This window comes from Vulpes lagopus, chromosome 3 (assembly GCF_018345385.1).
Source record: "Vulpes lagopus strain Blue_001 chromosome 3, ASM1834538v1, whole genome shotgun sequence".
NCBI lineage: Eukaryota > Metazoa > Chordata > Mammalia > Carnivora > Canidae > Vulpes > Vulpes lagopus.
The window spans coordinates 45,164,725-45,191,085 of record NC_054826.1 but is presented as its reverse complement, the minus strand read 5'-3'; the positions used below and the strand labels follow the sequence as shown (position 1 = coordinate 45,191,085).

General features: G+C 37.3%; 1 protein-coding gene and 1 pseudogene across 1 annotated transcript; one reads left to right on the top strand and one right to left on the bottom strand.

The window, feature by feature from the left end:
* The first annotated feature begins 734 nt into the window (after positions 1-734).
* On the top strand, positions 735-24,952 carry PANK3 (pantothenate kinase 3). The gene is made up of 7 exons (XM_041748204.1): positions 735-1,063; positions 9,859-10,211; positions 11,614-11,867; positions 14,295-14,471; positions 15,132-15,255; positions 17,318-17,443; positions 18,591-24,952. Exons 1-7 carry the CDS (start codon positions 1,036-1,038, stop codon positions 18,639-18,641), a joined length of 1,113 nt encoding a protein of 370 aa, XP_041604138.1. The 5' UTR covers positions 735-1,035; the 3' UTR covers positions 18,642-24,952.
* Positions 5,250-7,245, bottom strand: LOC121486845 (annotated as a pseudogene).
* Positions 24,953-26,361: the final 1,409 nt, after the last annotated feature.

Here is a 26,361-nt window from a genome sequence, read left to right as displayed (position 1 = left end):
CGCAGGTTTTTTTTAACTTCTCGGCTCCCACCTCATCTTCAAGATGAATGATGACGACTGTAAGGCAGTTTACGAGGTCGGTTAGTTGAACTAATTCCGTAAGATGTGCTTAGCAGAGTGCCTAGGACATGGCAACTTCCAATACACGTTAGTTACTGTTTTCACTGCCATTATTATTATTATCCCGACTTCAACGACATCCGAGGCGTCTCCACGGGGCCAGGGGGCCGGGCCGCGCAGGACCGGATTCACACAGGCGCTCACGGGTCGGCCTCAACGCCGGCGCCACAGCCCTGGCCTCGGCGCTCCCCACAAGGCCGCCACCAGGTTTTCCGCTGCGGGGGAAGTCCGCGACTCACACAACAGTCAGGACGGTCCCCGCGCCGACGGCCCTGCCCCTTCTCCTTCAGCGGCGGGGGCAGGCCTGGGCCCGACTCCTACCGCACGCCCGCCCGCCTCGCCACCATTGGTCGCCCCGTCGCTGGCGTGACTAAGGCCCTTCCCTCTTCTCTCTGGGACCACGCTGAGGCGATCTCCGGAAGCGGAGGGGCCTCAGAGGAGGGCCCGCGACGCATCCTGGGCTTTGTAGTCCGAGCCCACAGCCGCCGGCCAAGACCGCGGCGTCAGGACCCGGAGAACTACAATCCCCAGCAGCCCGCGGCGAGCGGAGAGGGGCAGCTCGCGTCACGTGGGCTCCCGGCCTGGGCGGGCTACTTCTCAGTGCGGCGGCGGCGGCGGCGGCGGCTCGGGGGACCGGGGCCTTTTGTTCGGAGCGGCCGCGGGGGGCCCCGGAGCGGCGAGGCCGGCGGCCTTCCCCAGCTCGCTCGGTCCCGGCACACCCTCGCGGGGGTGGGGAGGCCGCCCCCTGGGCCGGGCCTCGCCTCAGGCGCCGCCGCCCCGCCCTAGGCCCGCCCCGCCGGGCCTAAGGGGAGGAACCGGCCGGGCCTTCCCGCGCGGCCCAGGCACCTCCGGAGTCGCCGCCGCTGCCCTGCGAGCCCCGGACCGAGGCTGCCCCTGGTTGCTTCCGCAGACGCCATGAAGATTAAAGATGCCAAGAAGCCCTGTAAGATGGGGCGTGGGCCGGGTTGGGAGAGCTCCTGGGCCCCGGGCGGAGGCGCCTTGTGGAGCGGCCTGGTCCCCGGCCTTTGGCTCGGGGTGGGGGCGCGGGCACCGAGGCCCCCTCCGCCCCGGGAGGCCCCCGCCGCCCCCGGAGGCCCCCGCCGCCCCGGCGCTTTACGTCCTCCTCGAGTTCTGGGACGCGCTTACGGGGATTTTTCGTTCGGCTTTGGCCGGGCGTGCTCGACCTGCCAGTCCACTCCCCCCCTGCTCCCCCTGAAACCAGGTTGGAAACGCGCCTCGTTTGCACGGGGGCATTGACCACTGTCTGTTTGTTTGTTTTTTCTTTTTTCCCTACTGATTTCTGGGCTTCTCGCTTGTGTCCTTGAAATCCGGTGTGTTCCTGGGAGTTGTCACTGTTGCTACAATTAGAATCTTTTTAAAACACGCCGGTCACCTACCAGTGGGTAATTGCCGTGGCTTGTTTTTGCTTAGAATTTGTTTAGAATGACAGATCGTGTTTGCTTTAAAAAAAAAAATTAAATTAAAAAAAAACATAAACAAAAAGGAAGATAAAAATCACGGGTATTCCCGCCACTCAGAGCTAACCACTATTAATATTTTGGTGGATACTCTTAGAGATTTTTCTACGACTGTATATGTACGTACTGTTTAATGAAATATTCTTCACATGTTTTAAGAGCAAATCAACTTTAATTTTCCTTTTTATTTTTAGGCTTTTAAAGACCTTTTACTCCTGTAAGTAGCTTATTTAATCACTCATCACGATTTTCGGACTTTCTAAGTACATTCTCCCAAAGGAACTAGGGGATGTATGCTTATTTTAGGGTCGTATTGGTATTTTACGGTCTTTACTGTCTCGTGTGATCTTACAGACCTAAGAAATCTGCAAAAGGGAGCATGGACACCTTCCCTTCTGGACGGTCAAAGTTCTTGTAACTTCACCAGAAAGGCAGCATACCAAAGCACTCTAAAAACTACTCATTGTTATTTAAATGTGAGATGATTTGGTCTTGATTTTACAGATGAGGAAATGGAATTTATTTAGCCCCGGAGTAACTTTTCAAGGCTATACCAACCAACTCTGTGCTGATGAGGTTCCCTGAGTGGACTGACTCATAGTCCAGTGTTCTTTTTTCTGCACCCGTGGGGGTACAATTTAGTCGAAATAGAGAAACCTTTCTGATCTGGTGGTTTCATCTGCCTGCTTAAGAGATACGTATTTTAATGATGATTTCTTATGATAGTGAAAGAGTTCTTGTTCAAGGAGTCTATAAAATAGTGACGTGAAGGCTTAGGTGACAGGAATATAGAACCACTTCTAGTTTTCTTTACAGTTGCTAAATTAAACTGATCTTGAACAGATGCAGTAATACAGAACACTTGGACATCTTAACTAACATTTTCCTGCTTGTCTTAGAACTTCCATTTAGTAAAATAAGTTGAACAATGACAAGCTCATATGCACACTCTTACAGTTAATATTCTTTTTGCCATGATAATTGGTTTGTTAGATTTGGGCACACTTGTTATCAGGTAAGAATGCCACCTCTGTCAGAGGTGCTTCAGCAAAGATATAAAGGTTTATAAAATAAACTTTAGGTTGAGAAAAGAACACCTGTTTTTTTAAAGTTACGTATTACTACATTATGAGACCATTAATGATGAAAGAGTCATACTGAAACACTAGTCAGTTAATATGATTTAGAAGTCTAACGTAACATTTCCTGTTTCTTTTGTGTAGAAGATGACGTTACTGCTTCCTCAGTTCTTTACAGGAAAAGTAAAGAACATCTTGTTTTTCTTTGTGAAGGAAAGTATTTCAATTATGGATTATAAATATATGTAACCAGCAAGTGTTATCTCTAATGTTCTTAGGAACATGAACACTCAGATTAGCTAAAGATACATTTTTGTTGCTTTTAAGTACTCGTATAGGGGTTTTTCTAATAATTATAAATTTATTTATTTAAATAATTATAAATTTAGTGAGCCCTTCATATGTTTAAAGCACTATCTTTATATGCATTGCAGCGTTAAACAAATGGCTTTGGCTTCACATTCTTACATTCACATTTCTAAGTGTCAGAAAACATTGCTTTTAGATACATCACTTAATATATTGCAAGGTTATAAATCAGATGCGTGTATTTAACCAGAAAATAAGAAAATGAATTAGTTTCATCTGCCAGATTATATAGTAAAAGATTAACATTTGAAATATGTGTTAATTCAACTCCAAGGGAGGGATAAAATCAAACATTAACCTAATGAAAAACTTTTGCTAGTGAAAATATGGAAACCTGCAAAAACACTGGCAGTGTTTGCTTTACCTTAAGTTTTTCACACTGCTTAAATATTAGATATTAAAAAGCCAAACAGGGATCCCTGGGTGGCGCAGTGGTTTAGCGCCTGTCTTTGGCCCAGGGCGCGATCCTGGAGACCCGGGATCGAATCCCACGTCGGGCTCCCGGTGCATGGAGCCTGCTTCTCCCTCTGCCTGTGTCTCTGCCTCTCTCTCTCTCTCTCTGTGAGTATCATAAATAAATAAAAATTTTAAAAAAAATAAAAAAAAATAAAAAAAAAAATAAAAAGCCAAACAGCCCTCTAGGTACAGTTCCTCTTGTACCTCGACTGACAGGATGTCTTAAGGTATGTTCGACATTTGTTTTGCTTACCTTAGTGGCTTGTAGCCTAATTAACAAGATGATAATAAAAGATACATTTTTTTTAATTTGAGAAAATAAAGATTTTTGAGTCTCTGCTTTGCTAACCCAAGCTGTTGCCTGAAGCTTTTGTCAAGAGCAGAGCAAAGTATATGGCATATGTGTGTGGTTTGCTTCTATATAATTTGATTGGCCTGTTTGTAAATTGAATCATTACTTAAGAATGATCACTTCCAGGGACGCCTGGGTGGCTCCCTTCGTTAAACATCTGACTCTTGATCTCAGCTCAGGTCTTGATCTCAACGTGGTGAGTTCAAGCACCATGTGGAGCCTACTTAAAAAAAAAAAATCCCTTCCAGTAGATGATGAGATAAGGTACAATCGAATATAATTTCTAATGTTTCCTTTGATGTACCTAATTTACCAAAGGGGGAAAAAATATTTACCTGATGCTTTTCTTTTTTTTTTTTTTTTTTTTAATTTTTTTTTACCTGATGCTTTTCTAAGGAATTATGATACTAAAGATGTAAAAGTAGTTATTTTTTTAGTCTGTTTCAAAATACCAACATTTTTATTTGGAATGATTATTGGGAAAAGCAAAAATGCATGTCTTTTTTATCCAAGAACATCAGGCATACCCAGAATTTACCTGCACACATGCCCATTTTAGAATTTTGCTTTTTAAAATAATCCACTAATGTTTTGAACATTTTCATCGTTTGGTCCCTTTCTCATCAAAGGGTCCCAAAGGATCCCTTTGGGCTGAAATCTACATGGAGCCATTAGCAGTTAAACAGTTCTTTAATATTTCTCCCCCACCCCTTTACAACACCTAGCAAGACACCAAACTCTTATAACACATCTTGTTAGAAATCAACAGTTTGCCTCATGGCTAGATATCAAGGGGATTGGACATGGCAGGTCTCTTCATATACAGTCTGTCTCGTAAGAGAGATAATTCTTGATGTAGCACTTTATGCTTATGATAGTTCTGGATATTTTTGTTACTGATGGCTAATGGCAGCTCTGTTAGGCTCAGCTGAAAAGTACTTATTTTTTGAAGGTCAGATATATTGTAGGAAAGTCTTGAGAGGGCAGCACGTATTTGCCATCATCAAAATAGTCATTTGCATTTATGATTTATGGAATGTATTTTTTTTTAATGTGTATTCTGGTTTGGTTTTGTTTGTTTTTTTGTTTTTGTTTTTTTTTTTTTATGATAGGCACACAGTGAGAGAGAGAGAGGCAGAGACGCAGGCTCCATTCAGCGGGAGCCCGACGTGGGATTCCATCCCGGGTCTCCAGGATCGCGCCCTGGGCCAAAGGCAGGCGCTAAACCGCTGCGCCACCCGGGGATCCCTTAAGATTTTATTTATTCATGAGAGCCACACAGAGAGAGAGAGGCAGAGACACAGGCAGAGGGAGAAGCAGGTTCCATGCAGGGAGCCTGATGTGGGACTCCATCTCAGACTCCAGAATCACGCCCTCAGCCCAAGGCAGGCGCTAAACCGCTGAGCCACCCAAGGATCCCCTTAAATGTGTATTTTCATTCATTATTTTCACCTTGGCAATGGAGAGTTTTATTATCAAAGAAAAAAAAATGTTTAGGTTATATGCAGTAAGTAGCTTGTTCACACACTGGTAACCTACTTTTAACCTATCTCTTGGCTAGAAGTAACAAAGCTATAGGTATAGATACTTCCCTGATTTTTTAGGAAACAGATATTTTTCTTACCTCATGAGCTATGTTAGTGGACCTGTGGTTGTACTTATATTTGCCTCATACTTGGAATTGCAAACAAAGTTTGAGCTCCATGCCCCTTTCCCCTCCTATTTTGGTCAGTGACAAAAAAAGGTTTTGTTTTGTTTTGTTTTTAATGTACTGGAAAATGTAAAGATCAGTAATTATACCACTTACTAAATGATAGGAGTGGATCATTATTAAGAATTTGTGTTTTCTGTAGGACACACCTCACTGGCTCAGTCATTAGAGCTTGGTTGGGACTGTTGATCTTGGGGTTGTGAGTTTGAGTCCCTCATTGGGTGTAAAGATTACTTAAAAATTTTTAACTTCTTTTTCAAGTTCCAAAGAGGCTGTATTATATACAGAGGGAAGGGGGTTAAGTCCTTCTTGGCTACTGCTTTCTTCGTGGCTTCCAGGACATTGCTCTTTTCCTCTTTTCCTTTTGGCACAGTTTTATGTCCCCACACTTTTTTTGATGAACTTGAGGGGACACTTGTCCTTCGAGATCTTGCATGTGCCACTCATGCTGTTCATATGGGGCGTATGAGACGAAGCAGCATACTTCTGGGATCATACCCTGCACAAACTTGGTGTGTTTGGTGAGGTGACCATGGCAGCAGCAGCTATACCTGGGCTTGCTTCTACTGTTACTCACCTTGTGGCCCTCATTGAGGCCCACAGCCATAGGGTAGCATAGAGCCATAGCATTGCTATGGTAGCATTGCTCCTCCATGGCTCCTGGGGCAGAGGGCTTCCATACTTTTTTAATGTGATTTTTTTTTTCCCCCTCTTTGGCATAAGGGAATGAATTCCAGAACTCTGCTGAGTTAAAAGTTCACCATACCAAAGATGGCTGTTACCAACTTTTTTTCTTTAGAGTCACTGGCAAGGCTGAGTTCTTCCAGTCCTTACTTCCTGATTTTAAGAAGAAAATTGTCATAATTGAGATTTACTAAGAAATAGAAAGGGCATGCAGTGTTCTAGTTTGCACATGATTACTGAGAAATTTATTGTCTACAATATAGCATCTGTAGTTATGCTTCCCTTAAGAACAGACATATCTCATAGGCTAGATGTGAGATGATTCTTGGGGTCTTTGCATTCTTAATTTTAAAAAACAACCTCTATAGGCAATAACCCTTAAAGATATTATACAGTTTTTCCAACTTAATTTACAGTTATTTCATAAAACATTCTGTTTGTCTAGTCCAGTGTAAAAAAGTGAGTCACTCAAAGATTTAAAATTGAATGGTAATATTATCTCATGAGTTTGTGGTTGTTGGTGGCTATTCTTTTTTTTTTTTTTTTTAAGATTTATTTATTTTAAAGTGAGAGACCATCTTCAACAGACTTCACACTGAGCACAGAGCCCAAGGCAGGGTTTGATCTCATGACCTGAGCTGAAACCAAAAGTTGGACGGTTAACCGATTGAGCCACTCAGGCATCCCTGGTGGTTGTATTCTTTATATGTTGCATGTCGTACATATCTTATAATATTCTTCAGTAATTAATGTAATTTAAAAGAAATTGCAGATTGATATACTATAACAATAAGACATAACTTTGTAGACAAGTTTTTTTGGTTTCTGTGTGGAGTTTTTCAGCTAGGACAAGATTGGTTGTTCCATGCAAATATATCAAGAAAAGCTTTTTAAAACAAGCCACCAGGGAGATCCCTGGGTGGCTCAGCGGTTGAGCACCTGCCTCCGGCCCAGAGCGTTGATCCTGGAAACCAGGGCTCCCTGCATGGAGCCTGCTTCTCCCTCTGCCTCTCTCTATCTCTCATGAATAAATAAATAAAATCTATAAATAAATAAATAAGCAGTAGAAGATTTTTGTTTTTATCATTTTAATGATAATTATACTTAAGCAGTAGTTTTCTTTGGGAAAGAGCTAGTTAACACTTTTCGTGCACCCTAGGTTTCACAAGCGATTTCATTCAGTGAGCCTTTTTTCTACTGCCTACTCCACCATTAGGTATTTTGGAATTGGCCATTGACCCCTTGGGATGAAAATGTGTGGTACTCCTACATAGCTTTAGAAAAGTGGAGGGGATCCCTGGGTGGCGCAGCGGTTTAGCGCCTGCCTTTGGCCCAGGGCACGATCCTGGACACCCGGGATCGAATCCCACGTCAGGCTCCCGGTGCATGGAGCCTGCTTCTCCCTCTGCCTGTGTCTCTGCCTCTCTCTCTCTCTCTCATTCTGTGTGACTATCATAAATAAATTTTTTAAAAAAAGAAGAAAAGTAGAAAATTTCTTACTCTCCAGTATTTCATCTATAAACTTCAAATATTTTCCTAGGCAGTAAGGTCTTTTCAAAACTTAATTTATGGTTTCGTGTAAGAATTAAAAGTTCTTCACATAAATATTAATTGGGTTTTTCTTTCAAGAATGGCAGTTTTCAAATATTTATAAACCTGGGAGCAGACAGGGACTTCTGACTGAAAATAAAAATAACATGATCCTTGAGCCTGGTAGTTTTTCAGCATTGTAGTTTGCTCTGAAGTAATCTTTTTATTTGTATGTATTTTGACACCTGACACATATGTAGGAAAACTATAAACTTAATTTCTAAAGTATTTTTAACTTTGGAAAATAAAGGTTTTTAGCTTAGTAAATCTTCCCTTGTAGAAATTTTTCTATCCCAAAATTCATTTTATGTGGCAACAGTGACTTGTACACCCACCCCCATGAATCTAGAATCAAACATGATCAAATAAGAGAAATCAGGTCCCTGGGTGGCTCAGTCACTTAAGTATCTGCCTTTGGGTCAGATCATATCAAGGTCCTGGATCCAGCAGAGTCAGGCTCTCTGTCTGCTTCTCCTTCTCCTCCCTCTGTCCTTCCCCGCTCAGGCACCCTCCCCCCTCTCTCTCCACTCTCAAATTTTAAAAAAATAAATCATTTTAGTTATATCAGAATCATTCCTATGTTTTATGTAATGTCCACTGAAAAGTGTCCTAATTATCTACCTGTTCAGCAGATTGGGAAAATTCTGAAGCCGTCTCTGACTTACTGGATCAGTAGAGCTACCCTGTATTGTCTTTTCTTTCAGTGTGTTGTCCAAGCAAACACTTGCTGTGAATTTCTCATCTGTAAATTTTAGTATTGTTGCTTGCTACTAGGGATTTGAAAATTGAGAAAATTTAGTCCATTTCTTTTATATTTTAGTGGCTTATAAAAATCTTTAGGTGACACAAATGTTATGACTGCTGGGGTCTTACCCCCCAGATTATAGTCTTAAGTCATTTTACTATTTTTTAAAGAAGTTTCCTTTTTAACACTGTCTTTAATGTCTAAACTTGGGTTTCAAATACAAAAAATAAATGAGCTTTTAAAAAAAAATGAACTATTTCTCCAGAAGAAGATAATTAGAATTACTCCTTCCTCATTTAATACTATTTACTGTACTGATTTCAGTAAGTGTAAATTCTGAAATGGAGAAATGTATAGAATCCTTTCTTGTTGAATTGTATGTTACTGGTTTCTAATACTCACATATATCAAATAAAATACTAATATTTAAGAAACAGATTTTGGAGGGAACTAGTTTCCCATGACAGCTTACATATAAAAAACTGTGAGGTATGTTTTGTTCTGAGGTTTTTTGTAATGTATGTATTAGAGTATTTTGTATTAAGTATTAAATTATTCTTGAGTCTCTGTCATTTTAAGATCTCAGAGAATTGAAACAGACCTGGAACAAACTAGGATTCAGAGAAGCTAATGGTTTTTCCAAAGTCATATAAGTCCAGTTGGTGAAAGAACACCAAGTCCCAAACCCAAATGATATAACTCCCTGCCCAAATGTGCCCAATAGACTTCTCTTCAACATTATTAACAGCTAATTTTATTAACCAGATGTACCAAAGAAACATAACGTTTAATGAGCAAAGAATAAGTTCTTTTTAAGGAGGTACTTTTTCCCTTAGGTTACTTGAAGTAATTATAGGCCAATTTTATTACATTAAAATCTTATTAGAAATATTATCAAGCCCTAGGTAATGACCTATTTATTAAAACAGGTCCAGATTTGGACCAATTATTGGTCCAAATTTTTCCTGATTCCCCTGGGGCATATGATGAGTATTTAATAGGGTGAAAAGGAATACCAACCTGAGCAGGAATTGAAAGGCCCTGGGCGAGCTCTAAGCATCTAATGTTACAGGTTTCTAGAAAATGTATAAAGTAATACTTCGAAGGGAAAAAGTTGAGTTGCACATAGAAGATGCATCTTACCCCAGAATGTTATTGACTGCATGATTCAGCATATAAGTTTGTGGCTAATTAACTAGTACCTAATTTGCATTTCTAAAGTTGATATATATACATACACATATGTTTTTTGTTTTTGTTTTTTTAATCCACAGCTTTCCCATGGTTTGGCATGGACATTGGGGGGACTCTAGTAAAGCTCTCATATTTTGAACCTATTGATATCACAGCAGAGGAAGAACAAGAAGAAGTTGAGAGCCTAAAAAGTATCCGGAAATATTTGACTTCTAATGTAGCATATGGATCCACTGGTATTCGGGATGTACACCTTGAACTGAAGGATTTAACACTTTTTGGCCGAAGAGGAAACTTGCACTTTATCAGATTTCCAACCCATGACCTGCCTACTTTTATCCAGATGGGAAGAGATAAAAACTTCTCAACATTACACACGGTGCTATGTGCTACAGGAGGTGGTGCTTACAAGTTTGAAGAAGATTTTCGCACAGTAGGTATCTTACTCAAAGCCAAAAATTGATGCTCATTCTTTTTTTTTTTTTTTTTTTAAGATTTATTTATTTGAGAGAGAGAGTATGTGCATAGGAGTGGGAGGAATGACAGAGGGAGAGGGACTAGCAGACAACTCACTGTGGGCCTAGTCCATCATGGGATTCAGTCTCACAACCCTGAGATCATGCATGACCTGAGCCAAAACTAAGAGTTGGACTTTGAACCAACTGCCACCCAGGTGCCCCCTCCTTATTTTTAAAATAAGAGGCTAGGTTCCCATCTAGCATGTTGCCTAGATTAGTTCCCCCTGCTGGATACAGAGGAAATTTGTATTCATGACTAGCTTTTCATTTGGGGCACTTAAACACCTTTATAGACTGAGTAAAAAATTGCCCAGATTTGGGCTTATTGTACATAATACTTGGTAAAACTTGCCAAGTTTAGGGACTGCTATAAAGCTACAATAAAAGGGGATTTCAATGAATTTGGCAGTGTACAAAGTCAAATATAAGTGGGGTTTGAATTACAATCACTATTATTGACATGTGTTTGCATTGCTTTTGTGTATTATCCATACAGTCCTTTCTCCCAGGGCCATCTCTTTCCCTGCCCCTGCCTCTTCACTAAAAACAAAAACAGCTGAGGCCAGTGTCTTTGATTAAGTAGACATCTGAATGAGAGTCCCTGTTTTCCCTTTTTTCTGGTTTTATCCACCAGCCTTACTATCTCAAAGGAGGTCATTCCTATCTCAAAGGAGGTCATTTGGATATGGCAAGAAGACTATGTAACATTGATTATATACTAGTGGGGGTTTGCCAAGCTTCTTCATTCTTCATTAGTCCTTTCATTTGAATAAAAGAAAGTTAGCATTTGGGGCTACTGAAATTTGTTTTCTTTGAAAACATGCATAAACCATTTAATTTCTTAAATTCACATTAGAAAAGTCTGTGAATAGAATGTAAGTGATCACTTATATGGCTCACATAAGTGAGCCCCTTAAACTTTGAGATAGTTTAAAAGTCTAAATTGTTATTCATTTTTTTCTTTCGATGGATAATACTGATTGCATTCAATTTATTGAATGGTTTGAACATAAGAAGTCCTTGCCCACTAAATGTTAGTTTGCTCCTCTCCTCTCCTCTCCATCTTTGTAAAAACTGAAATATCCCCACAAATTTCCAGAATGCATCCAAAGGTAATACCACCATCACTGAGAACCATTGGACTAAGAGATAACGACACGAAACAAAACAAGTGAAAATGTATGGGTCATAGATAATTTTCAAGTTTTATAAGGTACATGAAAATTACACATACAGTGCAGTTGAGCCAAGTATTTTGAATACTGTCCCTTTTTCACTTTACAAAATTCTGTGGTGTTTTGTTTTGTTTGTTTATAGATTGGAAACCTCCACCTGCACAAACTGGATGAACTTGACTGCCTTGTAAAGGGCTTGCTGTATATAGATTCTGTCAGTTTCAATGGACAAGCAGAGTGCTATTATTTTGCTAATGCCTCAGAACCTGAGCGATGCCAAAAGATGCCTTTTAACCTGGATGATCCCTATCCGCTGCTGATAGTGAACATTGGTTCAGGAGTCAGTATTTTAGCAGTCCATTCCAAAGACAACTATAAACGAGTAACCGGGACAAGGTAGTGACCTTTTTGTACTTATTGCAGCATTCATGTTGTTTTATACACAGAAGTTGTGAAATCATCTTAATGCTAGCCTCTAACATACATTTGTGCAGTAGCAAAAAATGTAGATGTATAAGTATAAGTGTTGCAAATAATATTGTTTTATAAGGTATGTGTATAAAGATTCAAACTAAAATCATTACATATTTACATTTGCTTAACATCAGTTGGCATCAAAATTTCCATAATTGTAAGAGGGAGTTCTTATCTGGAATGATTCTAATGACTTGTATTTGCCAAAGCATTCTTGTTGGTTTTCACTGTTTTATAACATATTTAAGCCTGAAATTTGCCACTGGTCAGCTTGCATGATGGTTGGATCAGATTAATATTTAAGTGTGGTATCGGATAACATTGTAATAATTTTTTTTTCAAGATTTATTTCATTTATTTGAGAAAGCAAGAGAGAGCATGGGGGGAGAGGCAGAGGGAGAGAGAATCTCAAGTAGACTCCCCTCTAAGCACAGAGATCCATGCAGAATTCAGTCTCATGACCCTAAGATCGTTACCTGAGCCAAAATCAAGAATCAGATGCTCAACCAACTGAGCCATCCACATGCTCTTGTAATAATTCTTAGAGGACAAATTTAACATGAGCTCTTTATGGGATAACATTAATGTTCTAAATATCCCATAAGGTATTTCTTTAATTTCTATAATGCCTGAAATATTGTTGTAAAATGAAATTTAAAATTGTCCTTATGATTCTGATATATACTTTATCAGCTTTTAAGGAGGGTAGAGACTCCTGTTTGAGGAAGATTTGCAGGTCTATGAAGAAAAACTCATTTCCATTTTAAAGTAGCACTCTTATTAAAGTGATAATTTTTTTTTAATCTAAGTAAACTCTACCCCCATGTGGGGCTCAGACTCATGACCTTGAGATGAAGAGTTGCATTCTCCACTGACTGAGCTAGCCAGGCACCCCTAAATGATACTTAAATTAGTATTTTTTTTAAGATATTTTTATTTTTTAATGTATTTGACAGAGATTGAGCATAAGCACGGGGAGCGGTAGAGGGAGAACGAGAAGCAGGCTCTTCACTGAGCAGGGAGCCTGATGCAGGGCTTGATCTCAGGACTCTGGGTTTATGACCCAAACACAAGGCAGACACTCAGCTGACTGAGCCACCCAGGCGCCCTCTATCTATCTATCTATCTATCTATCTATCTATTTATTTATTTATTTATAAATAAAGATTTTATTTATTCATGAGAGACACACAGAGAGAGAGGCAGAGACACAGGCAGAGGGAGAAGCAAGCTCCATGCAGGGAGCCCAACATGGGACTCGATCCCTGGCCTCCAGGATCACACCCTGGGTTGAAGGCAGCGCTAAACCGCTGAGCCACCCAGGCTGCCTCCCAGGCACCCTTTAATATTTTATCTCTGGTTCCTAAAAATCTGCTTCCATTGTTAACTCTCTATGCCATAGAATTACAGGGAAGTATTACCTACTTCAATCAATTCTAAAAGAAATTCAATCCGTTAACTAAATTCCAGGGATAGAGTTTGTTAGAAATTTAGGTGAAAGGAGGGAAAATGAATGGGAAAAATTAGAGAGGGTGACAAAACATGAGAGACTACTAACTCTGGGAAACTGAACAAAGGGTAGTGGAAGGGGAGGCAGGCGGGTGGATGGGGCAACTGGGTGATGGGCACTGAGGAGGACACCTGATGGTTTGAGCACTTGGTGTCATACTGTATGTTGGCAAATCGAACTTCAATGAAAAAAAAAGAAAAGAATAGAAATTTAGGTGAGACTGGGAGCAAAGGTTTTGATTCTAGGGATTAGAGAGACATGGTTTCATTTTATCAGCATATCCAAGTAAATTTTTATCCTTAACATATTGACCAGCCTGACAAATTTTCTCACCATATTCATTTTTGGGTCATGCTAAAATGCTAATGTGTCACATTGAATTGATTTCAGCCTTGTCAGATCAAGTAAATAGGCCTTTCACTAAATCATTTTCCTGGAAACCATTTAGAGTTATAAGTTTTCTCCTTTTAATTCATATGATACTACTTTTTTTTTTTTTTAACACTTAAACTGTTTTCCCTCCCCATCCCCACACATAAAGCATTTGTTTTTAGCGATTATAAAGTGTAAGGAATTGGGTAAAGATAATAGAAGATATAAAACATCCCTCTAGCCTTCATGTTGCTTCTACCAACTGATTTTTCCCCCCTTTGGTTTATTTTTTCATCTGACAAGTTTGGTTTGGCATTTTTCTTACCTTCATTATGCTGATATTTCAGCACTTGGCATTAGCAATGTGTTCTTTCTTTGTGCATATTGATAACATGAATACTCCTTTTAATTTTGGAGAAAGAATACTTTATAAATATAACTTACCCAGTTTTCTTTATTTTCTTTAGCCTTGGAGGGGGTACATTTCTGGGTTTATGCTGTTTATTGACTGGCTGTGAAAGTTTTGAAGAGGCTCTTGAAATGGCATCCAAAGGTGACAGCACCCAAGCTGACAAACTGGTCCGTGATATTTACGGGGGAGATTATGAAAGATTTGGTCTGCCAGGTTGGGCTGTAGCGTCTAGGTGAGTTTAATATTTATGTTGTAATTAAAGTTGCTTATTTAGTTTTTAGAAAGCAACGTATCAAGAAGCTACAAGGGGGCTTACTCCTACCTGGCTTAGATTCCAAGTTTTGAACATTCATGTAATTTAAAAATAAGATACACGTTAAGTCTGCCCAGGTACACCCTGTAGGAAACCATTTTATTCTTGAGTATCCTTTCAATATTTCTTTATGCAAATAAAAATATATATCCTTCTCACCCCCTTATACAGAAGGTAACTTTCAAAAGGTAAAATTTATATACCATTATACAGCATACTACTTATTCTGTGTACTCATCAACAAGCAGCATATCCTAGTCTATCTGCCAGCCTCCGTCCCCCCCCCTTTCTCTCTCTTTCTCCCCTTCCTCATTCTCTCTCTCCCCTTCCTCTGTCCCCCTTCCTTTTTCTCTCCCCTTCCTTCCTTCCCTCCCCTATTAACAGTCTCTTGGTATTTTATTCTGTGGATTTATCAGAGTTTCATGGTGATTTCCAGTATTCTGCCATGTGTGTAGTTCAGTGAGTCAGTCAGTAACCTTGTTTATACCATATTTTATACCTGTATAAATTTATCTGTAGGATAAAATGTGTGAAATGTTGCTTATTATCAACAGAATTTTGTTTTTCATTTCTCTGCAGTTTTGGTAATATGATTTATAAGGAGAAGCGAGAAACTGTCAGTAAAGAAGATCTAGCAAGAGCTACTTTAGTTACTATCACCAATAACATTGGTTCTGTGGCACGAATGTGTGCTGTTAATGAGGTAAAAAATTTTAACTATATGAAAAATATAGATTGGAGTTTTATGTATATATAGCAGGGCTTCTTTGTGTTCCTTAAGGAGACCTGTAGGATTGAGATCTCTGTTAAATCCCAAGGTTCATTAGCTGTATATACCATGTGTACCAAATTATGTTACCTTTAAAGAAAGTAGCCCATTATTCAAGTTGGTAGTAGAACCAAGAGATAATTACATTTCAAATTTATCTACAAACTTTTTCAGAAATACACAACCTAAATCTCTTGAAGATAGAAAATTTTTCCAAACATAGGACATTTTTGAGGTAACTAATTTTTGAAAGGGGTATTTTTTGCTATTAATGTTACATTTGATTAGCAAGTGCTTAGAAGTTTTCTTATTGCCTTCGGCTTCTTTACAGTGCTGCCTTGTTGCATATGGATCAAGCAGCATTGTACAGGGCTATGAAGGCATTGAGACTTGTTCTTCACAAGAAATTTGAATGATGTATACTTAGGAAAAGCAAGTACTCCTGTGTTTACCCTCATTGTTGGGTTATTTTTATTTGAAGGAGATTGTATATATAATCTGCCTTTGTGTAATAGATGTATTTGCCCATTTAATTTTAATTTGATATTTGTAAATATCAAATACCTTAAATGAATTGGGAATTTTGCTTTTTTGAGGGAATCCTTCATCTGTTCATTTTTTCATTAAGTATTTACAGAGAACCATGTGCCAGGCATTGTTCTAGGCACTTGGGGTACACTAGTGAAGAAAACAAAGATCCCTGACTTTGTGGAGATTGCATGCATTCTAGTATTTTAATAAATTTTTAGTATGTATAGGTTAATAAGTGGTATTTCTTAAAAAAAGAAAATCAAACAAAATAAAGAAAATTGAGAGTACATCGGCAGAAAATAAATTGCTGAGTAATTGAGTGGTTAAAGGAAGGCTTTATTGAAAATGTGACCCTTGGATAGATACTGGAAAGAGGTGAGATAATCATGCATGCAGATATTTGAGGAAAAAAGCTTCAGCAGAGAACAATTGTGAAAAAACCCAAATTAATCCTTTGAATTATTCTGTTTAAATCCAATATGTTGTTTCTCAGTGACAGTGTAGTAAGTTGGTTGATGGAGCCACTAACGGATGTTTTAACCTACGTTTTAGGGAGTATTTCACTTTTATGGGCTAACAATAATCCAGGACCTTTTTTCTTAGCCCTGTAGATCTACATTTTCACTGGCCACTTGACTTAGCAATAATTAAGGCCACTGTTTACACTATCCAAACTCAGTGTGCAAAAACATATATTCAAAAGTTCAGTATACAGTGAGAGTGGAAAAGTTTCATGGAGTTTGAAACACCAGTTCCTCCATAAAAAATTTCCTTCAAGGTTCTCTACAGAACCAAATTAATGAGTGAAATCTTCTTAGCAGAGGGTGACTTGATGGGTTAGCCTGATGCCAGAGATGCTAGAAGCCTCAAGTTTACAGTGTTAGTAATCCTAAACCCATTTAAAATACTTTTCCTTGGTTTTAATCTCAATAATATTTCTCCAAATTACTTTCTTAATAGATTATTTATTGGTCATCTTCAAAAACAAGTGTCATCTAAAATCATTTACTAGGGTCTTTCCAGAATTTTGCTTTTTTAAAATACACTATTTTTTAGAGAGGTTTTAGGTTCCCAGCAAAATTGAGTAGAAAAATACAGAGAGTTCCCATATACCCTCGAACCCTACAGCTGTACAGCCTCCCCCACTGTCAACATCCAGCACCAGATTGGTACATTTGTTATAATCATTGAACTTGCAGTGACACATTATCTCCCAAAGCCCTTACTTTACATTGGGTTCACTCTTGGTGTACATTCTGTGGGTTTTGACAAATGTGTAGTGACATGTCCTGAACTAAATTTTAAATATTCAGGATTATGGAGATAATATGTACCAGGAATGTGGTAGACACTAAAAAAAGGTAGTAGTTGTTTGCATTTTAAAGTAGAGATTTTCTAAACCCTACTGTATTATAAAATCCACTTGATAATTTATATTTCATGTCATTTTCTTCTTTCCTTTTAGAAAATAAACCGAGTTGTTTTTGTTGGAAACTTTTTACGTGTCAATACTCTCTCAATGAAACTTTTGGCATATGCACTGGATTATTGGTCAAAAGGTCAACTGAAAGCATTGTTTCTAGAGCATGAGGTATGATAGGAAAATAATGCTTTGCAAATTTTAATAGCATGCTTTTATTTATTTATTTATTTATTTATTTATTTATTTATTTATTTTACTTATTTATTCATGAGAGACACAGAGAGAGAGAGAGAGGCAGAGAAGCAGGCTTCATGCAGGGAGCCTGATGTGGGATTCGATCCTGGGTCTCTAGGCTCAGGCCCTGGGCCAAAGGCAGGTGCTAAACCGTTGAGCCACCCGGGCTGCCCAATAGCATGCTTTTATAAGTAGGTTTCATTTATTGCTTCTTACTATGTACTTATAAGTATAAAACTATGATTTACCTAATAGTATATTGAGTCCCTGACTTCAATTTGAATTGGGGAGATAAGGGTTACTATAACCTGGTAGGCACCCCATTAAGGTGGAGTTTCCTACTTCCACTGACCAAGAAAGAGCGATACTAGATCTTACAAGCTCTGTAAATATTGGGCTGCTGTATACTTAGTTAAATTGTATTCTTTTGTTGTTTTGTTTTTCTCTAAATAAAAAAATATTAAAAATGAACTGACACAAAAATATATAATTAGGCAATGAAAATTCTCCTTAATCCTACCACCACAACACCTCCAGAAGGACCACTGTTGAAATTTTGGAGGTTATTCAAAAATTTTTTTCTATTCGTTCATTATATCTGGTTATTCTGATCTGAAAATATCAGTTCATATAATACTTTGGATTAACTAAATCTACCTTGAATTGTTTTGTTTCTGATCAAATGGAAGTATTATTAATTTTAATAACAGATTCAGAGTATTTTCTTGTGTTTATGTTGGGTTGTTCCTGCTCTCACTGTGATGAACTGCTGCTGTGCAGGCTCCGAGTGGCATGCTGTAGCCCGGGAGATTGGCAGGTGAAAGAAAAGGAATTGTTTTGAGGAAAGGGAAGAAGGGCTCAGAATTGTAGTAATAGCCCTAGAAGCTTTTCAGTGTCTAAAAACCACACTTTGAAAATATATATTTCATATTTTTCAAATACTAGCTGGCAACACAGAAATTGATGTTTTTGAATAAATGTTCTTAAATAGATTTTACATAAATATGTTTCTAGTAGTAGTTAATATTGCCTACTAATTTAAAAGCTGAACTGTGTTAATAATTGTTTTAAAATTATACAGGGATATTTTGGAGCTGTTGGTGCACTTCTTGGGCTGCCAAATTTCAGCTAAAAAGCATCAGGTTTCTCTCTACTAATAAATGTCATCCATGAGGAACTGAAAACCAGAGTCATTGTTACTGCATTATTTTGTCACTGGGAACCAAAGGATAACAGAGTAGCACTATTCCTGTTGATTTTTAAATGTCACAGTGGTAAGCTGCTAAAAGTTGCCATATTAAAAGAGAGAGCTTGGTAACATGTGAAGTATTTCTAATTGAAATGCTTTCCCTTCTGTATATAGCCAGTGTTAAATCCTTAAATGCAATACAGCCTCTGATTATTGAGCTTCCTCTCAGAAGATTTTCTATTTATTTTATGTAGCCAACTATTGCAGTACTGTATGCTCAAACAAATCTTAAAGTCTCTGAAATGTTTAGCTCCTGAAAATAATTGGATCTGAATATTTGTTACAAGTGTGTTCTGTGTGTCTTGGTTACTACTAAGTGGACAGTAACATACCCTGTATCAAACTTATTGAAATGGCTATCAAAGATGATCATTTTTTTTGTGATTTTAGAAATGTTAAGGCAATATTAATTATTCATTCTTGTAGTTTTCTCAACGTTTCCTTCACCAAAAAAGCATGTTTATGTGATATTTTCCCAGAAGTATAAACTTTTTCAAATGCCATAATTTAATTGAAATACTATTATTAAATATTATCCTGAATTTTAAGATGAATCCTAGAAAATAACATAATCGGTGATAATTGCACTTTCTGTATTTTATGTTAATCATTATACTTGAAAAATGTTTTGTATCCTTTAATTAGAGGCTTAATTACTTATTTGAAAGTCCATTTAATGAGGTCCCAGGACTATACTAATAGAATATGGTTTGTGTGCATTGATAGAGACCTGTGCTCCTTCTATACCACATTTATCTCGGGCCTGAACTTAGTCATTTCTGTTTAATTAGGTCTGAAACTTCAAAGCCAGAGACTTTAATCTATTATGAACAGCAACAAAATCACATTTAATCACATTTATTCTAAAGAGATGTTATGGAAATCTAAAAGATGAGTTGTTTTGAAACTGTAGGAGTCTGAGGCAGTATTGCAGAATTAGAAAAGGATCAGTGTTTTATACATTCTGGTAATAAAGGCATTATAGTTCCAAAATTTGTAAATCCTCTTGCCTTGGAATTTGTTCTCTATTTTGAAGTCATTTTTTATAATGTTATTAATTTTTTCAGATTTTTACTTTGGCATTAACGTTTTTGGAAGTCCAAGAGTTCAGTGAAGTTGTTTAAGTCTGTTAATTAATTAATTGGTTTAAGAAGTAGATTTGGGGGAAATATTCACCTCCTTAAATTACCAGTAAATGTGGATGTGCTTTGAAGAGCTTAAAAATTGTTTACATTATAGGAAGAAAGAAGTATTTATATGTTTTTATGGAACATAATTTTTTCCATAAAAAACAATGTGCAGTAGAGGTGCTTTGAGACATTTCTCCTTATAGTTTTCAAATTTTGTGCTCAAATATTTAAAATTCAGTTTTATTTATTTAAAGACATGAACATCTGAATAATGAGAGTGATTTAATTTAGAGGGAAAAGCATGTAAGGTAATTTTTTAGAATTTAGAATATTTGGAACTTTGAATTCATGTTAGATCAGTGAGTCATTTTGAAAAATCTACAATGACTAAATGTTTCTTACTTTAATGTTTCCACTGTTGTAGCTAGATATTTCTGTTATTACAAAAAGCCATGCGTTCAGTTTATTTTAAAATTCTGTGATTTGGACATTTGTATAAAAAGTTTTTATTTTTAAGTGATAATTTCAAGTTACCTATGGCAAACTATATTAACAGCTATAGATCTGGGTCTGTCTTTAAGAAAGAAATGGAAGGGTCAAAGTCCATGTAAGTTAAGTTGATCATTGCTTTTGTTAATTTGGGACTGTGTTTCATACTTTTGTCCTTTGAAACTGAAGTTACCTGTTAAAATGCATATACAGTGAACAACAGTTTCACCACTGTTGATCTTGGCTATTCTCATGTATAATCAAGAATTCCTGGAGTAATCAGCATGAACACAGAGTTGTGATAGACTGCCAAGATTCTAGTTTTGTTTTTTTTTTATAGCCTCACAAAATTCTTTGTAAGCATACAGTGGTAAATAGGTTTAGTTCTAAGCCCAATCAGCATAATGCCTAAAAGCTCTCTTTCTATTAGACTGTACAGTTTAAGAACATAAAGTGTAAGCCATATGTAATTTGACATTTTCTAGTAGGCACATTTAAAAAGTAAAAAGAAACAGGTGAAAATCATTTTGATTATATATTTCTATTTAACCCAGTATGTCTGGTATGTTTACCATTTCAACATATAATCACTATAGAAAGTTATTTAGGAGATACCTATTTTTGTTTGTCTTTAAAACCAGTGTATATTTATACTTAGGGCACACCTCAGTTTAGGCTAACCACATTCCAAGTTCTCAAGAGCCAAATTTGGGTAGTGGCTACTGTACTAGACAGTGCAGTTCCAGAGCTAGCTCTTAAAAATGAACGCTATCATGTATCCATTAAAACTTTATGAATAAGGGCTTTTTAAAGAATGTTTGAGAGGGGATATGGGAAATATTATTTTTTATGGGAGTTTTTTTTTTTTTTTTTAAATACAGAAGGAAGGTAAATAGCTCATTTGGGCTAGTTTATTTTACACAGATTAGCTGTATTTCTGGCCAACTCAAAAATACCTTACATTGAATCCTGCCATTTCATCATAACCGTGTATCATTTTTACAGTGATACTGATAAAGTTGCCCAAGACCATCCTGACTGACATCAACAGTCTCCAGAATGTGTTTTTCCTTCACTGAAGCAAATTTGATGATTCCAGTGACTTAAATCCCCCCAACCTTATCTAATTGAACTTTGAGAAGACAATTTTAGGACTAAAAAGAGGCCCGTTTAATTCTTCATTGAGTTTTATACACACAAGAGAACCTTTATAATTTTTGGATTTAATTTTCATTCTTAAAAACTGGTATTTTCAAACGCAAAGAGCACTATCTATTTGGGGACTTGATAAAGAACACAATGTCTAGAACTTTCTGCTACCAATACCCCCTCTCCCGCCAAAATATTGCCTTTTAACTAGAGGCATTTAAAACTAATGGCTTTTCGTTCTATACCCAGTTTCTCCAAAGACATAGTATTAGACTTGCTTGCTTGTCAACAGGGGCATTCCTTGCTTAGCTACTCTAATTTAAATAGGTGGGCTCTTTGTTTAGGTAAAGTCAGTGCCATTGCCAATAACAGACATGGCCATTGACAGTCTTTAAGGAGGTTCAGATTTTTTGCCAAATATTAGACTCTGTAAAGATTCCCGAGTTTTTTACCTTTGCATGCAAATGTGATTACTGTATTATAAGTACTAGTTCCTGAAAATCCCGTGTCTTTAAGAAAAAATGCAGCTAAAGGGAAAGGTTTTCCTCTATGTCAGATGGGAACTCTTGCCTTCTAAGAGCAGTCCATCACATCTTGCCTTGATTTCTAAGGTTGCATTCTTGGGTGGAAAGCTTAGCAAGGCAATGATTTCCAGATGTCCTTTATAACCACTTTGCTTGTTTTTATATGCAAAAATGTTCATATTTTGTGCAGTATATCTTTTTCTGTTGAGCACTTTATGCTTTTTAGTCCGTTGCATTTGAGGATATAGCTTAGAAATCCTTTCTTATTTAAAGCCATGGAAAAACTCTTAAAGGATAATCACCAGAAAAAAAAATGAGTGTCTATTATTTTGCATTTAACTGAGTTTTGTGGTATATATAAACAAAATATTAGAAATATATTGCCTTTTTGTAATACTCTTTGACCTTATTTAAGATGATTTGCCAGGAAATGTCATTGATGTCCTATTTTCCTAATAAGGAATTCAGCCAACTTTGTTTCTATCATCAGATAACCTCAGAAAATAATGTGCTTTATCTGTATTACTGCCTATTTTCAATATTTGAGACAGTGGTTGTCTTATATTTTCTACTGAGCCTTGTAATAAAGACCAAAAGAAGTAATTTTTTTCTTTCTTTAAGGTATTTTTAATAGCCTAATAAAAATAATGGTGATATAAAAAGTAAATCACCCTAGCTTTTTGACCATATCTAAAATTCTGAGTTATTTCCACTTCTGAAAAGTTCAAATGTCTTGTCAAAGCAGTCTTTTTTGCTTGTGTTATCTCTTGTGTGTTCAGTGGATGTAGGATGGTAAGTTGGCATTATTTTAGAAATTGTGCCAGCCAGTGGTCTAAATTCTTTGTTACATTCTTTCATTATAAAATGAGGGAATTGATTTGTTACAATGGGGAAATGACTCATTTACCATCAGGATCCTGAAAAAAGACAGTTAGTTGCTCTATTCATGGCAGCATTTGGAAAGACTAAAATAATTTGTTTAGATACGTGGTGTCCTGTGTTGAAGTTAATATGATTTATATGTGTTGATAGGCACTAGATTCTGGATTCTCACCAAACCAGTAGAATAGTATTAGATATTCTCTCATAATGTTATGTTCTTGCCTATACTGGCCAAGTAGATAGACTTAAAGTAATATGAGGGGTTTTATATATATATAGTAAAGTGTGTGTGTGTGTCGGTGTATGTGTGCGTGCACATGTGTGTGCACGCTTTTATCTGTGGAAGTATCTGGAATTTTTATTGTGTTAACTTTAAAATTATGTGGACATTATTATAACTTTTCCATTGTACAAAAAGGAACATCCCACTAAATTCATGAATGTTTGAATATTAGATATATTTGAGATTTTTAGTGGCCCTTTTCTTCAAGCTGTTTCTTCTTTCTGGTCATTGTGAGTAGGAACAGATGTGGGATAAACTCTTCCAGGAATTACTGTTTTTGTCAAACACAATTCTTAGTGAAATTTCTAAAACTATATTTTAATTACCTCCAAGTGAGTTGAAATATCCTGTGTTCTAGTCATTTACATCAAATATGATGAAGACCTAAAATACTTTTATCCTTAGAATTGTCTGAGAATAATGGTTGTGACATTCCCAGCTTGTTATTTAAAATCAATGTAGCAATGAGTTGATACTGAGACTTCAAGTACTACATAGTGCTGAATGATGTGTTTGAGGGGAAATAATTTTTTTTCCTTAAGAAAAAAATTTAGAAATCTTTATATGTTGGCTCTTTGTGTAGTTAAGAGATTAAAATTTTCAGTCATTTTGCTGCAGCTGCCACTAATTTTGTGTTTAAAAGAACTAATGAATATATTTTTCAAAGGAGTGAATGAAGTTAAAATTCAAGGTTTTGAATTGTATAAAATATGCAACTGAATTTCAATTCTATGATATTGCTGAATTTTTTTTTTGCTATTAACATCTTTTATTCATTGCATTGCTTATAGTTTCAGTAGCTTTCAAAGAAAACATTTGAACTTTTACATAATTTGTAAAATATACATAAGTAATGCAAATAGTTTGAGATTATTTTAGCTTTATTTGTATCTCTGAATCATGGGCATCATACATGGCACAATCAGTGGTTATTGCAGATATTAAGCCATTTTGAAATTTACAACTTTTTTTCTGAGGTATACAACATTTAGAACAAACACTTAGAAACAAAAGGTAACTGTGTACAACCTAACATCAATATCTTAGTCTCTTTGTCCCAACTATAATTAATGGAATTAGGATGTAAGCCTTAATAAGAAGACGGCTTTATTATTTTTTTTTACAAATTGTATGCTTCCCTTTTTATTTGAACTATATTGAGACTTCCACTTTTTAACTAAAGTAAATGACATTTGTCTTAATTCTGCCCAGTTATTGACCAAATCATATCTAGATATTTGTATGTTTTAATTTTACTTATATAAGCCATTTCAGTTTAAGTTGCCTTATTCTGTCCTTCACATTCTTCTTGTCAAGTCTAATAAGCTTTTGTCATGTTGGAATTCTTTTAACACTGAATCTGTGATGTAAAAATGTATGATGTGCTATAAATTTTATTCATAATAAACTAACTTATAGCCTATTGTACCTATAAAACATTTCTTGTAAATTGTCTAGTTTATTTTTTCATTTATGTACATTTTCTTATGTAAATTTTTAAAATATTTGTTGTGGCCTGTTCTGTAAACATTCCTGTGCCCTTCTCCTTAATGCTTATTTGCATGAAAGAAACTTAGGTTTTGCTTGTTTATATTGGATGGCCATTAAGCCAACTTCTGTACTCTCTGCCTTCTTTCCTGTAGTTTAACTTTTTATAGTTTTGTTCGTATTCTAAATAAATGTTAAAATCATTCTTTTTATTTCCTACTTTCCAAATAAATTCTCTAAGTTGTTTAATATGTGTCTTTTTATTATTTCATTTTACATATTGTACTCCCACATTTTCACTCTGATTAAAGTTTCAGCCGAGGAGCACCTGGGTGGCTCAGTTGGTTAAAAACCTATGCCTTCCTGCACCCCAGTGTTCATAGCAGCAATGTCCACAGTAGCCCAACTGTGGAAGGAGCCTCGGTGTCCATCGACAGATGAGTGGATAAAGAAGATGTGGTCTATGTATACAATGGAATATTCCTCAGCCATTAGAAACCACAAATACCCACCATTTGCTTCGCCATGGATGGAACTGGAGGGTATTACGCTGAGTGAAATAAGTCAATCGGAGAAGGACAAACATATGGTCTCATTCATTTAGGGAATATAAAAAATAGTGAAAGGGAATAAAGGGGAAAGGAGAAAAAATGAGCGGGAAATATCAGAAAGGGAGACAGCATGAGAGACTCCTAACTGGAAAACGAACAAGGGGTGGTGGAAAGGGAGGTGGGCGGGGGGTGGGGGTGACTGGATGATGGGCACTGAGGGGGGCACTTGATGGGATGAGCATTGGGTGTTATGCTATATGTTGGCAAATTGAACCCCAATAAAAGATAGATAAAATCAATCTCAAAAAAAAAAAAAAAAGCCTCTGCCCTCGGCTCAGGTCATGATCCCAGAGCCCTGGGACTAAGCCCCACATCTGACTCCCTGCTCAGCAAGGAGCCTGCTTCTCCCCCTCCTCCCCCACTTGTGCTCTCTCTTGCTATCTCTGTTGCTATCTCTCAAATAAATATATAAAATCTTTTTTTAAGATTTATTATTTATTCATGAGAGAGGCAGAGACACAGGCAGAGGGAGAAGCAGGCTCCATGCAGGGAGCCCAACGTGGGACTCGATCCCAGGTCTCCAGAATCACACCCCAAGCTGAAGGTGGTGCTAAGCCGCTGAGCCACCAGGGCTGCCCTATGAAATCTTTTTTTTAAAAGCAAAGTTTTAACTGAAATTAGCTATAGTAGAATGTAAACTCAGAGCAAGGACATGGCACAGTTACCTCTAGCCCCAGTAGTTGGCACAGAGAAGGCATTCAGTAAACAAATGTTCGCTGAGTGAATTCACTGTAGAGAAAGTGTTCTTATCTAGTCTGTCTACGTAAGATAGAATTATAGTTTTTCCCCACGTTCCTCTTCCCATCACTAGAAAGCATACTAAGTTTTTTATACATAAGAAGCCTTCATGAAATGTAAGGCTTATATTTATTAAAATGTGTAAAACTGGGCAGCCCGGGTGGCTCAATGGTTTAGCGCCACCTTCAGCCCAGGGCCTGATCCTGGAGACCTGGGATCGAGTCCCACGTCGGGCTCCCTCCATGGAGCCTGCTTCTCCCTCTGCCTGTGTCTCTGCCTCTCTCTCTCTCTCTCAATAAGTAAATAAAA